We start from the raw sequence: 17240 nt of genomic DNA, 5'->3' as shown, positions 1-17240 counted from the left end.
ACAAACATGCTAGTAGCACCCCAGTTCAATAAATTGATGGCGGTAACAATGTTTTCCTGTCGGTTCCGTGTTGGATCAGGGAGTTCACTAACAACTCCCTGCCGGGTTCAGAAGACTAATGCGGGCCTGCCACAAAAATATATATAAACCACGGATAAATACAGAAGACAACATTTTTTAAACGAAAAACACAGATTTTTAAACCAAAAACGAGAAGCAATTAGTTTGCTTAAAACCAAAACAACTTTTAAAACCAGCAACCAATGATAACGAAAATAAAAGAAAAAGAAAATAATTAATGTAGTCACACATTGGTATCTGACTGAGCAGGTAGGTGTTACCAGACTTTCGATGTCAGTTCTAAAAGTCTCGGTATGGATCGAGACCGCCTTATTCAGCAATATTTCATCATGGGGTTATCCCATGCTGAAATCCAGGCAATTCTAGCTTTTGTTAAACGATATTTTCATAATCTATCTATCTATATATGTCCCATAGCTTGAGGGCCGTTGGGGCGACATGATAACACGACATAAGTAATTGACATTTAAGACAACTTTGAGTGGTATCAATTTCTGTGTTCGGTACATGCAACTGAATGGGTTTTTCTTTAATTTTGGTTTTCGTTTCAATAATTTGTGTTGGTCGTTTTTAAAAAATTTGTTTTTCGTTTTAAAAGTGTTGTTTTTCCTTTTAAAGTGTTGGTTCTGTCGTTTTACAAATGTTGGCTTGTATGTTTATCCGTTGTTTATATTGTGGGGGGGGGGGGGTCGTGGCTGCATAAGTTTTCCGTAGTTGGACAAGAGCATCATGCACGGCTCTGTTTCAGTGTACGTCCCTTAGCCTCCCGGGGAAAGGGAAAATAATAACCACTGAATATTGGACTGATTCCTACCTCTACTAGGTTTGCAAACCTAGTGCGTTCACTAAGTAAACCGAATAATTAAAATAGATTGATTGAACTATCTTCCATTAGTTTCAACTGTCAAATAACATTGAATATTGATGGCATCCTTTCATTACTGAAATGGGTTACTTTCAACTTGATTTATTCAAATAAAGACAGCTGGACACAGCGAACACTAGAAATGCTTATAAGTGTTAGCTTATATGCTATTTGAATCCCCGAGTTAAAAAGCTTTTTCAGTTAATTTTGATAATTTCTTTTTGCGATGGTACTCCAGTACTCGATATCAAAATCTCTATCACTAGTGTGTCTAACCAAGTTTAATTTCAAACGATGTAGTAACAGATATTTTCAATTGCGTTTTACATGCAAATAATATTATTAAAGACGAAATAATGTGTGTGTAGGACGTAATTTTGATAATAGAAAGAGATTCTATAAGGGGACACACACCCAGCAGCCATCATCGTTGCCACTCTTCCTTATTTCAGGATGGGTTGGGGGTGGGGGGGCTTTGGCTGACGTCTTTTGTGTTCAGGTGCTATAATTTTCATCATTTTAACTGCGTTTGTTTAGTACTATGTGGTTTAAGGTTGCCCGGTGTCTACAGCTTTGTTTCAGTATTTTGCAAACTGTAAGCCATTTCGAATTAACTCCCGGTAGTAGAAAGACTGTGATCATCCACCCCCCCCCACCCCCATCGACCTCCCTTAGCTACGGTCCTGGGTGTAAATAGTCATTTCTGAATTTTTCATGAAACCCTCATGCTGATCACTGAGTCAGGTTTTCATACAAGAAATTCGACACGAAACTCTTAGGATAGATCTAAGTTTTTCGAGTTTAGGACGCTGTCTATCATAAATGTAGGCGCGGCTATCCACAATTTTATTCAGATTGAGTAATTCTATTGGCTACTTACTAGTTATGGGCACGGCCCTATGGAAAGCCATTTTAACATTTAATCGGGAATTTTAGATGTCTGAAATTGTTTCTTTTTTTCAGATATCTGAAATTGAATTCGAGATATCTGAAATTGAATTCGAGATATCTGAAATTGAATTCGAGATATCCGAAATTGAATTCGAGATATCTGAAATTCTATTTCAGATATCTTAAATTTAATTCGAGATATCTGAAATTGAATTCAAGATATCTGCAATTCTAATTCAAGATATTTGAAATTGAATTCGAGATATCTGCAATTGAATTCGAGATATCTGAAATGCATATGCATAAATTCCCGATTAAATGTTAAAATGGCACGTATGGAAAGCCATTTTAACATTTAATCGGGAAATTTCAGATATCTGTAATTGAATTCGAGATATCCGAAATTGAATTCGAGATATCTAAAATTCTATTTCAGATATCTGAAATTGAATTCGAGATATCTGAAAATGAATTCGAGATATCTGAAATTTTATTTCAGATATCTGAAATTGAATTCGAGATATCTAAAATTGAATTCGAGATATCCAAAATTCTATTTCAGATATCTGAAATTGAATTCGAGATATCTGAAATTGAATTCGAGATATCTCGAATTCAATTTCAGATATCTGAAATTACCTGGTATTTCGAGATATCTGAAATTGATTTTAAGATATCTGCAATTATTTGTAGATATCTTAAATAAATAAGAGATATCTGTAATTTAATTTGAGATATCTGAAATTATTTCGAGATATCTGAAATTCCTTATTAAATGTTAAAACGGCTTTCCATACGTCCCAGATAATACCCTGGCATGAAGGTTTTAACATTTAGACGCAGCTGTGATGCAATTCCACAGAAGGTAACTCTCCACATGTGTCCAACATTGCACGAGCCAATGTGAGCACACATTATCAGTGTTCGGATTGTCATTGCTGCATTCCAGGTTTCATAAAAGACTACATAATAATATGGCATCTTTGAAGACGAAGTAAGTGGAATAGATGTTATACGTCATTTGGAACGATATAGTTTGTTAGACGTTAAAATGTAAACATGCTGTTAATAAGTGCCTAAGTTACACTTCAGCTTAGTCTAAATATCATTCATTATACGTGTGCACCGATTCCACGATAACATTTTTCATCCGAACTTGATAGCACCTGTATGTAAGGTGAGATATTGGAAAGACCTAGATGGAAATTTAAATAGGGTGCTATCATATCATAGGTTTGCTGTATTATGTACACTTTATGTTAATTCATAATGCATACTGGTTTTGTCTTGATATATTATCAACCATTTTAATTACTGTTTCAATTGCTTGCTTCTTTGGCAGTTTCCGGGTTTCTTCCAAGATTGAAGCCTTTTACACAGGTGGCAAAATATCAGTTTCCAAAGATGGTCAATACTTGTTTTGTCCTTATGGCAATAATGTCAATGTGCTGGATACTAAAACTGGCAGAGTAATCCACACACTAAAACAGGTGAGACTTGCTGCAATCTTAATTGTAATCGTAATTGATTTTGTACATCTATCTGGTATCACCCATAGACTCAAGTGATGTTGAAACACATGTAAACATAGATTTGTTAATTATTGTGTGAAAGAAAATAAGTGAACCATTAGGATATACAATTAGATAGAAGGTGACATTTTCTTACCTCCATTCAGTTGTCATCATTGACCTCCATGGTTCACCAGTTACCTAAGTTTGGGAATGATTATGATTGTGGAATCTGTGATCCCACATCTTGGTACCTTGTCTCTGTAGTATAAACATGGTTCGTCAGTTTGCCTCTTATCTGTAATGGTATGTACTCGACTAAGCTATTGATTAGGGGACATAGGAATTATAATTGATTTTGAGTGCTAGGGATGTAGCACATTATTTTCATCTCAATCACTTTTTATTTGAGGCATGTTGCGGACAGTAGCACATCACCTGGTAGCTGTGTGCTACCATCTTATGCAGTGAACTATGTGTATATGATATGTATTTAAAACACTCGCAGCCATCTGTGAACTGCCAATGGTCACATTTTTTGTAATTATATTATCCTGTTACTCCAATCAGTACAGAATGCAGTGATGCAATTATTGATATTCCATGATGCAATCGTTGACCTTCCATGACCTCCTGGGTCAAATCATAATTCCATTTAATACAACATTAAACTCTAAAATGTTATGTTTTTTCACTTGCAGGAGGAAGGAGGTGAGGTCACATGTTTAATCATTTCACCCGATGATGAGGTGAGTTCCATTGTAATATGTCATAATCTGATGTATATATTCTTCAGATTCTTAAGAGTTTTGCTTCTTAATACAAAACTCAGCTTCCTTGTCCAGATCTGTTTCAGTTTCCTTCATGTCAGAAAGATATAATTCCAGTTCTTTCAAGTCCAGTAGTCTGCAAGCAGATTAGATTAGAGCAGATTTTGAGTCTTATCCTTCTGTTTGGTATTTCAGGATGTTGCCATTACAATGAATGAATAATGAATACAAAGCTGAACTAGTAATGTTTCTTTGTGCTGTAAAAATGACTGAAGGCTTTTTTTTTGTCTTTTCTTTTTTTCAGATGTTGATAGTGGCTTACAGCAGCCTTCTCTTGAAACAGTGGGAATGGAAACAAGAAACATGCATAAGAACGTGGAAGGTAAGAAGAAAATATAAAGGAGAGAGGGCTAAAGGAAATCACAAAGGGTACACAGCCACAGACCATAGGCTTTCTCAACCATGTGGTAAACAAAGGGATCTTTCAAGCACTGATCTCAGACTAGGATTATTAAAATTAAAGAGGGTAGTGATTATTTTTTAATGTTGTATTTATTATTCAAATATAAACCTGACGTGAAATTTAGTTGATATTCCAAATTATCACGGGAAAATAAATGATAGTTAAAATGGATTCATTTTCTCTCAAACCTGAAAAGACAAAAAGGTTTTACAAAAACGAATATTATAATCTGAAGCAACTAAATTGCAGAAGACTGCAGCTGCTTATTCATGCAGTACATCTGAAGAGCTCAAAGGCTTGCTATTCTTAGTTTTATAAGTTATAACCCATCAAGATTTTCCTTGCAGAATACTGACAGTTAAATCAATTCACATTATATGTCAGTTGAATTAGTCTTATAAATTATAGGCCAATCATGATTGTGTTTCTCATTTTTTGTTTTTTCGTAGGCCATTCACATAGCTCCTGTCGTGAGCATGGCATTTGATAGTACTTCAACTCTGCTGGCTACCGGAAGCAGTGATAGTACGATCAAGGTATGGGATGTCATAAAACAATACTGCACCCACAACCTAAAGGGATCACAGGTGGTTGTTAAGTAAGTATGATGCAATGAGAAACACTCGCCTTCTTTATGGCAAGTGTTTGTTTACTCTTGAAGTGCAATTTAATAATAAAGTGTTTTTTGTTTTGTTTTTTTCCTGATAATTTGTGGCTTGCAAAATTTAACAATTCTATTATTGGTGTTATCATTAAATTTCAACGAGTGTGTCAAAGCTTCTAGTGGTACCAGTATGTCCCCGGCAGTTATATTGAGAATTTGAAACAAAAACTCACATCACATACAGAAGATAACTTACATAGGCTGCATTCATCTAATGCATATTCGTATTGATGTGTTTTGGTTCCTTGATGTGAAACACTGTGCAATGCTATATATGATGTGTGTGTATGGTGCTATGTGTACTGTTGATTCGATACTTCACATAAAAATATATAAGTTCTCAAGACTGTATGTTCCTGCTATGTGATGCTAAGGACCATTGCTAGCAAACAAGGGAAGATAACTGTGATGAAACTTGGATACAATTCATCTCAGATGAAAGTTTCAGAACTGACACCAGCTGTTTGAGGGTAGAATAGTTTTTTTTAGAACTGCACAAACCACACTTGCACTTGCACGCTCCCAACAAATGTAAATGTTCCTTTAGGGTATGAGGGAGGGGTGGGTGCTGGGGGAGAGAGAGGCAGGTTGAGGGGTGAGAAATGCTTGAATTTCTGCAAGTATATTTAATTTGGTCTCTTAAGCATTTAAGCACCATGAGTAGTAAATTTGTAGTAATCTTATACATTCCTTTATTACACAGCTTGTTGGAGTTCCACCCAGATCCCGCCAAGCTGCTCTTGTTTTCTGCCTCTTCAGACAGTGTCATTCGAGTCTGGAATCTCAAAACAGGAAAGTAAGTGGCAAGATGAACTAATCTTGAGATTTCAGATCATTGTTAAATCATCCTCTTCAGAACGGATTTATGTTTATGTTGATATATAAAGTCTTATAATATAACGAAGAAAGGATAGTCCATAGGTGACTACAGGGAATAATTTATCCGGTATCCAGTCGCAAAGTGCTATGCAAAATGGCCAAACTGCGATACAAGTCCAAAGATGTATAGCAGTTTTTTACGCAGGAACTGTAATATTTTGTAAGACAAAGACGAGAGTTGGGTATGTGGTGGAGAGAAGGGTATGTCGTGGTGACAAGAGAAGGGTATGTGGTGGAGAGAAGGATATGTCGTCGTGAGAATAGGGTATGTGTTGGTGAAAGAAGGGTATATGGTGGAGAGGAGGGTATGTGGTGGAGAGAAGGGTATGTGGTGGTGAGAGAAGGGAATGCAGTGGCGAGAGAAGGGTATGTGGTGGTGGAAGTAGGCCATAATGGTGTTGATGGTATAAGGGTATATGCTGGTGAGACAAAGATATTTGGTGATGATAGTCCTAAGGTGTATGGAGGCTAGAGAATTACAAATATACTGTAAGTATATTTGGAGCTGCAAATATAACCAACTGCTTTCAGTTTGGTAGATTCTCTTCCAGCCTGAAATCTTTCTGTACTTTATTTTGCATCCTAATGTGTCCCACTTTTGAAAATATTTTGCTTTCAGATCTTCTTTGTTGTTGTTAGTCTAATTGAGATCAAAACTTGACGTCTCAGTCGTATGTTTTAGTTTCATTGACTTTACTTCCTCTATGTTTTAGGTGTGAGTATCAACTGACAAAGCATTACAGCGCAGTGACCTCCTTCAGCTTCAACCAAAATGCAACTTTGCTTTTCTCGACCGGAAGGGACAGCGTGGTCACAATTTGGGACTTGAAAGACTTTTCTGCTAGAAGAACTATACCTGTCTTTGAGGTTTGTTTCAAATCTCTTTCATGTCATTCTTAAAGGGATATTCTGGTGGCAGACCATGAGACTCTTGTATATGAGAGAGAAAATTATTCTACACTGTTAGTTGAAAACCCCATCTCAATGTCGTGTCCCTAACCTGAGATACTGTTGATCGTATGTTACTTGTTTCGACTGGGTAACTCCTCGGTTCCTCCCCGGAGTGGATCACAGTATGTGGTCTGTGATGTCACAATGACCACATATCTTCAAAGGCTTTGTTTTCCTGTTATAACGATGCAGAAATGTTTTTTTTTTCCAATTTATTCACTGGAATATCCCTTTAAATAATTTTCATTCTGGAATTTGCATCAATCTTTTACGATGTGAACATAATCATTAAGCATAAAATTTATCACATGTGTCAATTCTTTAGCAGCTTATTTCAATTTTTAGTTAGAAAGTGAGACAATTAGCAAGATGAGGGTTCAATACTCTCATGGTACATGGTTGTTAAACCAATCACTAATGGAAGGACCTTTTTTCTTCTAGTGGAAAATTGTTTCTTCATTTCGATACCAGCTTCCCATACCAATACTGCATTACATGTATTGAAGGAAAAGTAAAGAATAATATAAATATTTTTTGAATAGCTATTTCATTTATAATTAATACTCATATGTCGAAGTGTCTTAGCAATGAAATGTTTTAATCGATAGAGAATTGCATTTATCACTTAAAAATTCAGTTCTATTAGTGATGAAAGTTTTGAGGGTTTGTTCTAGTTTGAACGATAAATTTCTGAGTAGCACTTTGATATTCGCGGCTTGAAAGGTTCATGGGCTCAGATAAGTAGGTCTTTGGAAGCCCTACTGTCTGGTATTTGAGAATGGATTCTCTTATCATTATGCAACAGACAAACACACACACAAAAGCCATGGCTTGTGAACACGATGATCCCACCTTATCCTCCAAAAAAAGAGAAAAATACATGGTGATTCAACTGTATTCTGGTATGCAAATCAACCACAGTAAGAAAAATAACGGTATCATCTTTAAGTTGACATCAAAGGTCAGCAGAGGTCACAATCTGAAATCCTTTTTAAACACAACAATTTCAACAAAGTAAAGTTCAGATGGACTTACACTTAGAAGTAGGTCCACCGAAGATTCTTGCTGATCTCTGGTTGAGTCAAATGATCAAAATTTGAAAACCATGTGCATGTTTCACATGACATTTTCTCATGTAAATCAAGGAATCACTAATGCCTATTGATTCTGGTTATTCAAGTAATTCTTGTCATTTTCCCAACAGCCTTTAGAAGCCCTTCTTGTCTTGCCAAATGACAAACCATTCCCTGAGTTGAGCATTGACAAGCCCGGTGAATACATTGTCACTTGTGGTGGGCAAGGTAAGTAAATATTCCAAAGACATTTATTATCTCTTTCATTATGAACATGGTTTCCACTGTAATTTGTTATGACAATCTAAAATAATCTGTGTCACATGTACATCAAGTAGTTATTTCAACAAGCCTTGGCGAAATATGCAAGTATACTAGCTATTTGATAAACTTGTTTGGGATGGATTTCCATTCCTCCTGTGTAGATCTGAAGATCTTACAACAAGGTATATTATTTATTAAGGAAAGAAGTAATTTGATGTATAAACAAAATCTTCAAACCATTTACTGCCCAGTTATGTCAACAAGTTATATGCTGTTATGTTTTGAAAAAATCCTGACAGATTAGAATAGATATGTTTTATGCATAAATTGAGTCATGAATGATGTGTCAGAGTCATTTTTCTTTCGACCGGTGGTTTAATATGCTTTTGACTAAATTTAAAAGAATGTTTGTACTGTTAAAAATGTGGGGGGGGGGGGGGGTTGGGGTATCTTTCAAATTTCATTTCCTCTCAACCCATACATCAGATAAATGCTTTGGTAATGTGTTGTTTTGGTATTATGCCAGGTATCTATCATTAATATGTAAAATTTCTGGACTATCCTTTCAAAGGATGTTTGTACATGTATGTCATCAAGTTTGCTCTTCTTTTGTTATTGCCCTTTCTTATTATATTGTCCTGTTTTATTAAAAGTTAGACTTGTGCATAACTCTTCAATTTTTACTCTGTAATTTCAACAGGGGCTTTGAAAGTTTGGGATGTCGTCAGTGGTCGTAACATTTTCACCCAGCCTGCAAACTTGCTGGAAGCTTCCAAATCTAACACATACAAGGAAGGCGAGACCAGAGTTAGTCAAGCAATCATGTGTGCTGCCCTCAATACAATCGTCATAGCAACCCATGATCACAACATTGTCTTCTTTTCTATCGATAACTTCAAAATTACCAAACAGGTGAGTTTTGTTTTTCTTTCTTTCTATCAGTCTGTGAAGCTTACAGGAAACAATCGATTCAGGGGAATAAAACGTCTTGATTTGTGTGATATCTTAGATTATATCCAGATTGAGGAGGTTTACTTTTGAAATGACTTTAATTTCATTTCTTTCATTCTTTCTCTGATTACCTTTGGATGTGTATAGATGAGTAGCAATGAAGATAAGAACAAATTTACACAAGTGTGACTGTATTGGCATTAAATATTTTTTGTAAAATATTTGAATCCGTTTATATCAATTCTTCTTTTACATTTGTTAAATATTGCAAATTTCTGTAGGTATGCTGTCATTCCTCACCCATCCCATTGTGGGTTGAGGTGATGAGTGGGTGTGACAGGCATAGGTCACAGACCAAGGTGGTGCTAGAGGCCGTACATGAAAAGTTGCCCTGTGTTGCTCAATATCTGGACAATCTTGAAGGCAGAACATACCGACACACTAAAAAATTGTAAAGTTTGGCAAATTGATTTATGTCAAGTCTTATAATTAATTGTAATATGACATTATCAAGATGATTACTTTAATTTCCTTGATGCTGGCTGAAAGGTTATATTTTCTTTGTTTCATCTGATTTACATAATTGAATCTTTTCTTCCTCTCTCAGATGGTCGGTAACAACGATGAGATCCTTGACGTTAAATTTCTCGGTGCTGATGAAAGTCATTTAGCCGTGGCTTCCAACTCTGACCAACTCCGAGTCTTTGAATTATCGACATTGAATTGTCAAATCTTGACAGGACACACCGGTAAGTTATCTGTACTGTACTTTCAGATAATTGATGTCAGGGAGGAGGGGGTAGGGAGGGTGTGAGTTGATTAGTGTGGATGGGGGTAACCGAATAGGATCCCAATCTCATAAAAAAGTACAAATTTTCCAGGAAGCAACCGTGAACAGTTATGTAGCTAGGGCAAGACCTTAGTAAGGTTTCATTGTTGAAAAGAAATGGACCTCTATTCTCTGTTGCAATTACATGAAATGAAAGGTACGTTATAACAACAAAGTAACAGAAACATTAATGTCAAGAACTATATGAATAAAGGGGATAACATTCATCAAGGGAAAGAGAATAATTTGAGAGAATCTAAACCCTCCAGATCCACCCATGAACACCAGCTCATACAAAATATCATGTCTTTCCCTTCTTTATTAATAGTTTGATTTGTATTTCTGGACAACAGACTCATGAAACTTGATAGATATTTTATATCCGGGGTGCTGTCATCTCCTTGCATTGCTATACATATCCTTACATTTATTTTTTATTTTATAGATATCATCGTTGCCATTGATGTGTTCAAGAAAGGTTCCATGCTAGTCAGCTCATCAAAGGTAAGAAGCTAGACATCATGCTTCGGTCCGAGTCCAAAACTGCATTTTACGATATATTTGCAGCCATCTGTCGATACAAAGTACCAACAGTTTAAGGGAAGATAATATACCTGGAAATATGAACTGGCACCAAAATCGCATTACGAATGGTTTTACGAATTTCAACGTTTTAAGTAATGAAATAATATTAACGATACATTGCATCAAAAGTTTGGGACACAAAAATTTTACTGTATGAGACAACACAGTTAATAACTGGTCACTTAGCAGCAACTAATTGCAAAATGACCTGTCATTTGTATTCCATCTGACTGAGCTAACAAAAAAAAGAAAACAGTTGGATGCTTTTGCCGACATGCCAGCAATTATTCAACAAATCAAATTTTATTATGATGAAATCCCTCCATCAGTATTAGAAGACTTGTGATGTTATCATCGAAATATTGTTTCCTTCTTCCAGGATAACTCTGTTAGGTTATGGCAGATGAACGGAGAAGATAACACACTGCGATGTGTCGCTGTCGGTAAAGGACACACACATTCAGTACTGTCAGTGACAGCTTCGAGGTAATTTAGGGCATTACTTGTCTATTGTTTTATGATACAAGAAGAGTCCAACTCATTGTATCCTTTTAATTTATCTTTTTGTATCTTATCAATGACAATGTTCTTTCTTGACAGTTTTTAATGGAAAAGAAAATGAACATATAGTTAAATAGGTCTGAAAGTATGTTTACTTTCCCTCTACTGTTTGTGGATGCATGTTGTATTGGTTTTCTAAGAGGCAGGGAGGAAGGGGGAGGGGACAAGGGGAGATGGATGTGGTGATTAAGGAGGCTGGGGAGATCAGAAAGTTGAAATTACTAGACAGCTCATATGAGGGTTTTCTTCAGGGAAGATGGATATCAATCAATGATTGATCATTTAGTCAGTTTTGAATCATTTTCTTGGCTTTACTTTTTTATCTCATGTCTTGTACTTTTTAAAGTTGAAAGTTACAAGATTTCAAAACTGTTCAAATACTTTCTTATTTGCTCAGATTGTCCAGAAAGTTTTTCGTGTCTGGGGGAGAAGACATGACTTTCAAAGTCTGGAGAATTCCGTCAGAATTGAGGAAAGAAGCAGTCAGTAAAGATGTCACATCCCTCTCAGTCTCATATACAGAGAAAGCTCATGACAAGGTCAGAAACAGTGGATTCATTCCCAGTTTACATCTCATTCCGTTCACTGTTCATGCCCTAATGTATAATTAATGTTACAGTTTGTCATGATACATACAGTCTTGACTTTTAGAAGAGAGAGGTTGTCCAAAGATGATTCTCTGACTAGGTGTACATTTTATGACCTGATTGTCCATACGAGGTAGAGTGAAGTTTTTGACTTCCAACCAGATATCAAGTCATCTCATTTTTATTGAAACAAACTTCTAAATTAGCTCAGCTGTGTAACCGTATTGTCATAAGCTTACAAGTTAATACACAGAGTAAAAATCAATAAGTTGGCATATGCAAATTAAGTAATGAATATTCACATCCCAAAATGGAGTTAAGTCAAAGAACAAAAGCTGTTTGAACATACACTTGCACTGTATATTTCATATACGTTTTTTCTTAGCTGTGATTTGAAGGAATATATTTTACTACCCTGGCGGTGAATAATTAGTTTCTGTTTTCATATTACAGCGCTATATCACAGTCAAAATGTTTTTCCTCCATTAATTCCCTGCAGAGTATTAATTCCTTAGCTATATCACCAAATGATAAGCTACTAGCTACTGGCTCCCAAGACAGGTCTGCCAAGCTCTGGCATCTGGAGCAGGAGAAATTTCTGGGGTCGTTTCGAGGTCACAAGAGAGGTATCTGGTGTGTCCAGTTTTCTCCTACTGACCAGGTGAGTAACCACGGGCATTGAACCCGCAGTTGTGCCCTTTTGTAGTACCTCTGTGTCACCATGTTATATTAATGAAACTTTCTACAGTCTGTAATGTATATTGTGTAAATTTCAAAAATTTGCATAAAATGTTGTCTATAGCAGTAGAGAGGCTCCTCTTATCAGTGAACAATATTTTTATCGAAGCTCTGGTTTTAATACTATCGTGAATTTTGCCTACTTGTAGTGAATTTGCTATCGCATGGTAACTGCTAGGCTTTTTAAAAAGTTTGTGTAAAGGTGTTTAGCAAGAGTAAGATCATTTCTGGCTTTTTTTTGTTTGTACAACCTTCGTGATTAGTTTTATATGGTAATGCAATGAAAAGGTTATTGTCATGCCATACATCCGACCATGTAAATTTTTACTACTTTCCTGAAATTTTTTTTTTTGTAGCCAATTGATTTCTCCCTAGAAGTTACAAGAAAATGCCATACCACTTGTACGTTTCTTGAAAGCTTTTAGTATCTTTGGTATTAAATAAGAGTAACATTTTGACTCAATCAAATCTCAGTACTGCTACTTTTATCTTATTTCTTGTATGGAAAATTTGCACTTTCATTCCCATTATATGTGAAGACACATTGAAATAAGATATCTTCATGCCAAGTCTTTCTACTCCTTTCCATAGGCATTGGCCACTAGTTCAGCAGATGGCACCATCAAGATTTGGTCCATATCGGATTTCACTTGTGTGAAGGTAAGTTTGTATTGTGCTGCAATTTTGTGCTCAAACTGGTGTTTCTTGTTATTACTAAACACAAAACAGTCCTAGTGTTTTTTCTAACTAGTTTTTTGCATCCTTTCACTTTCTGGCAAATATTGAGCTATTCCGGACAATTAGGTTTGGAGTATTTCATTTTCAATATACTTGATGGAACCAAATTGAAATCCAAGTTAGTGGCTTGAGGGTTACATCAAGTTCTGTTTAAAAGGATTTCCCAGAGGAACATTGCACTTGAAAGATGAAAGAGCAACATATACTAAGCTTCCTTGTGAAATTTGCATTCAAATCATCAATTCTCATATACACCATTTTTAGGATAGCTGAAGTGAACTTGAAGCAAACAGGTGTGATGTCATAAACTCTATTACGATTTTCTTCTTTCAAATTTGGGGTGCATCTCATTATGAATACACTACTGTGATCATATTGTTCACTTCACATACCCTTAGGTTGGAACCCTATCAAATCCAAGATCTCAAAACAATAAAGTGGAAAATAAAAGTAAAACAAAGTGTTTATATGATGTAAAATTTAATTGTTTCATTTTGCTTTTGTTTCCTTTTAAAGACCTTTGAGGGTCATGATGCTTCAGTCTTGAAGGTGTCTTTTCTCTCCAGAGGGATGCAACTCCTATCTAGGTAAGTGTCTCTTTGGAACTGTGCTTGTGGTATGTTCCAGTCTTTATCTATGTTTCGATGAAACTAAATAGTGTATCTAGACGGTGAGTTGAAGTGTCACAATATTCCTAAAAATAAAGTGTTATGATCTTAAACCTCTCCGTAGAAGTGATTACACATTTGGGAAGAAAGACAATTTTAATGGCAGGTTTATCGGCAGCTAATGCCCCCTAATGCCAGTCTCAAATGGGCCCAGATGTAGTGTTGAGCATGAGACATCCATCATCAAGTATATTGAAAGCAAAATATTGGAGAAGCAAGAAAGAAAAAGAAAAAACTAAATTTCTCTAGATGTGTTTTAATGTCATATCATTTGACTGCTATCTCTCTCGTAGCGGTTCCGATGGACTACTCAAGTTGTGGACCATCAAGCACAACGAATGCACCAAGACATTTGACGATCACGACGACAAGGTCTGGGCGGTCACCCCGAATCTGGAGGAGGACCAGGTGGTGACCGCGGGCGCTGACTCCACCATCATGGTCTGGCAGGATATGACCCTGGTGGAATATGAAGAAAAGAAGGAGAAGGAAGAGGAGCAGGTCATTAGGTCAGGGGTCAAAGTTCAATTTATCTGTTTATTGCACAAGAGAATTAAAAATTTAAAAAAAAAAATAATTTTGCTAACAAAAGCTTCTTTCTCTTTCTGGGACCGAATTTACTAAGATTTTCAGTTTTCATGTTGAAAGAGAATCAAAGTTTTGTGGTTTGAATTAATTTATATGTTCTTCATGTTAGTAACTGCTTTATATAAATGACGTCTTTGTTAAAGTTCTTCTTTTTTTTTTGTACCTCACAGGGAACAGCAACTGTCCAATCTTTTACATGAAAAGAAGTTTTTAAAGGCACTTGGATTAGCCATAACCTTAAACCAACCATTTAAAGTTCTGACCATTGTTAAAAGTAAGTAACATTAAATGGAGACATTCTGAAAGGTTTTAAATAATTAATTAATTGAAAGTTTTCAGCTTCTTTGCACCTACTGGTTTGGAGTCTTAAATCTTTCAGGGGAGGTGGAGTAACTTCTGTATTTTTTCAAATCCCCTCACCCCCCTCCCCCAACCCCTCCCTTACTATGTTGATAATGATGATATTGTATGTAACATTGGCCAGTGTTTTATTTAAAGTATTATTGGCAACTACCTTTTAATTTCAGGATCAGGAAGCTTTGTCTCGGCTAAATGAATTCCTTGGCCGTGCAAGTGACATTATGTAGTTGATTGGAATTTTTCTGTCCTTAATGTTTATGTTCAAGATGCTGCTTTGTAAAATATCCTATTTCAAATATGTCAAACTTTTAGAGTTTATCCAAAACAACATAATTCAAGTAAAAATAGGCTCCACTATCAAATTCACAATTTTTGTTTTTGTTGATACTTGTATTTCTTTTTAAGGTTGATTTCTCCATGCGTGAAGAAGCAACCCTTTCGCAGATAATCAATCATGTTGTTTTTAATGTTCATGATTGTGTCAAAAATTGTCTGGTGTTTTGTTGAAGATGGATTATTACTTACTTTTTTGGGGGTAATTTTGAATTCTTCCAGCTATCCTAGACCAGCCTGATGGGAATGAAGTGCTGGCAAAGACTGTGGAGAAACTGAGTGATGACCAAACAGGTAAATGCAGAGCAGTTTATTCAAATTCTAGATTTTTTTAGTCCATGTTTTGGTCTAGTTTCCACTCAATTGTGATGATATTATGCATGCTGTACTTTCCATGCGACATAGGCACTGGGACTGACAGTATGTACCGAGTACGAATATCTCGTTTATATCAGATGAAGGTTCCGAACTGTTCGTACTGTCAGTATGAATGCTTTGAAGCACGATATGGAAGTACAGTTTATAACAAGTAACAGCATTGGAAAATTATCCCAGTTGGCTGCTAGTTTCAGTTTTGGCTCTGAATATGCATGACTAAATATGCATGTTATGTTAGTATTTTGTATGCTGTTCATTTGAATGGCAGATTCAACAATTACCTGTAATAGTATTTGTCAGTAATTTTTGTTGGTTTTTTTTTTCCCTTTTCCTTTTATTTCTGTAGTACTTTTGCTAGGATTCCTACAAGTCTGGAACACTAACGCTAAACACTGTCACTACGCCCAGCTGGTCTTATCCATAATTCTGAAATCATGCTCATCCATGGATGTGATGACATCATCAAATGCCAAAGAAGTCATAGAGGGCCTTATTCCATACACTGGTAAGGAGTATTTTACCTTTCATTTGTCTCTGTAAGATTTTTATGGCCAGCACTATCATGAATGGTTCCCTGACCTAACGGTAACTCCTACATTATGTCCAGTACATTCGGTGCAGGTCACTTTAGCAAAGGTCATGTAGCAGTTGATTTGCACGTACCTTCATTGTGTCATTATTCGGTTCCTGTACTCATGAGAGGGAAGACAGTGGTCCACAGCCATGGGCACCAGGGTAGGGAGAGGGAGGTGATGGGGAAATGTGGGATAAAAATGTATACTCATTTTCATTATATACTTATATGAAAAATGAAGACTTTAGAAAGGGGGGCATAATTTGCCGTGAAGTCAAAGATGTGAAGTTAGATATATTGTGTATGCTTTAGTGTTTATTTATTTGTTTGTTTATTTATTTTACTGTTAACCATTAATACTTAGAACGTCATGTGCAGAGAATGGACCGATTGATGCAGCAGGCTATGTTCATTGAATACACCTGGCAGACAATGAGACGAGCAACAAGTGGACCCTCCACCTCCGGGTAATGACATCAAGAGGAATCAGTTACTAACTAAATACAAATGTAGCATGCATATCTTTCCAATATGGCTAATTCCCATTGTATGTTGTTGTTGATGTAAATATACAGATCTGCCTTTAATTATTCATCCATAAGCCATTTTCCTACAGGGTTTATTTATTTACATTTTACATGGACCTCAAAGTGACCGCACCATTGGTTTGGCGTCTTGTTACTAAGGTTATGTCGAAAATGAATATAGGGCTAATTCCCATGGTTTGTTGTTGAATGTAAATATATAGACCCACCTTTAATTATTCATGCATAAACCAGTTTCCCTACAGGTTCTATTTATTTAAACTTGTTATTACTTGTTAAACTTGATATTGAGAATCACTAATTACCATGAGAAATTTATAGCAATGAAAAACCTGCAAGAGAAACTTTGGCAAAAATTGTGTGTAATTAATCATAATTTGACAGATATTTTCT

The 17240-nt window shown here is 35.9% G+C and overlaps 1 protein-coding gene across 1 annotated transcript in view; it reads left to right on the top strand.

The window, feature by feature from the left end:
• The first annotated feature begins 2671 nt into the window (after positions 1–2671).
• Positions 2672–17240, top strand: part of LOC139959835 (transducin beta-like protein 3) — a 22051-nt gene continuing 7482 nt past the window's right edge. The window contains exons 1-21 of the mRNA XM_071957714.1: positions 2672–2831; positions 3180–3327; positions 4050–4097; positions 4423–4500; positions 5031–5179; positions 5949–6041; positions 6838–6991; positions 8280–8376; positions 9113–9324; positions 9971–10112; positions 10638–10696; positions 11157–11263; positions 11736–11877; positions 12425–12586; positions 13255–13323; positions 13918–13988; positions 14363–14578; positions 14828–14931; positions 15573–15644; positions 16075–16233; positions 16667–16769. Of these exons, the coding sequence (XP_071813815.1) occupies positions 2812–2831; positions 3180–3327; positions 4050–4097; positions 4423–4500; positions 5031–5179; positions 5949–6041; positions 6838–6991; positions 8280–8376; positions 9113–9324; positions 9971–10112; positions 10638–10696; positions 11157–11263; positions 11736–11877; positions 12425–12586; positions 13255–13323; positions 13918–13988; positions 14363–14578; positions 14828–14931; positions 15573–15644; positions 16075–16233; positions 16667–16769 (2405 nt within the window). The 5' untranslated portion in view covers positions 2672–2811. The remainder of the gene's footprint in view (positions 2832–3179; positions 3328–4049; positions 4098–4422; positions 4501–5030; positions 5180–5948; positions 6042–6837; positions 6992–8279; positions 8377–9112; positions 9325–9970; positions 10113–10637; positions 10697–11156; positions 11264–11735; positions 11878–12424; positions 12587–13254; positions 13324–13917; positions 13989–14362; positions 14579–14827; positions 14932–15572; positions 15645–16074; positions 16234–16666; positions 16770–17240) is intronic.

The sequence above is a fragment of the Apostichopus japonicus genome, chromosome 19, assembly GCF_037975245.1.
Source record: "Apostichopus japonicus isolate 1M-3 chromosome 19, ASM3797524v1, whole genome shotgun sequence".
Lineage (NCBI taxonomy): Eukaryota > Metazoa > Echinodermata > Holothuroidea > Aspidochirotida > Stichopodidae > Apostichopus > Apostichopus japonicus.
This window is presented reverse-complemented; position numbering and strand designations above follow the sequence as displayed.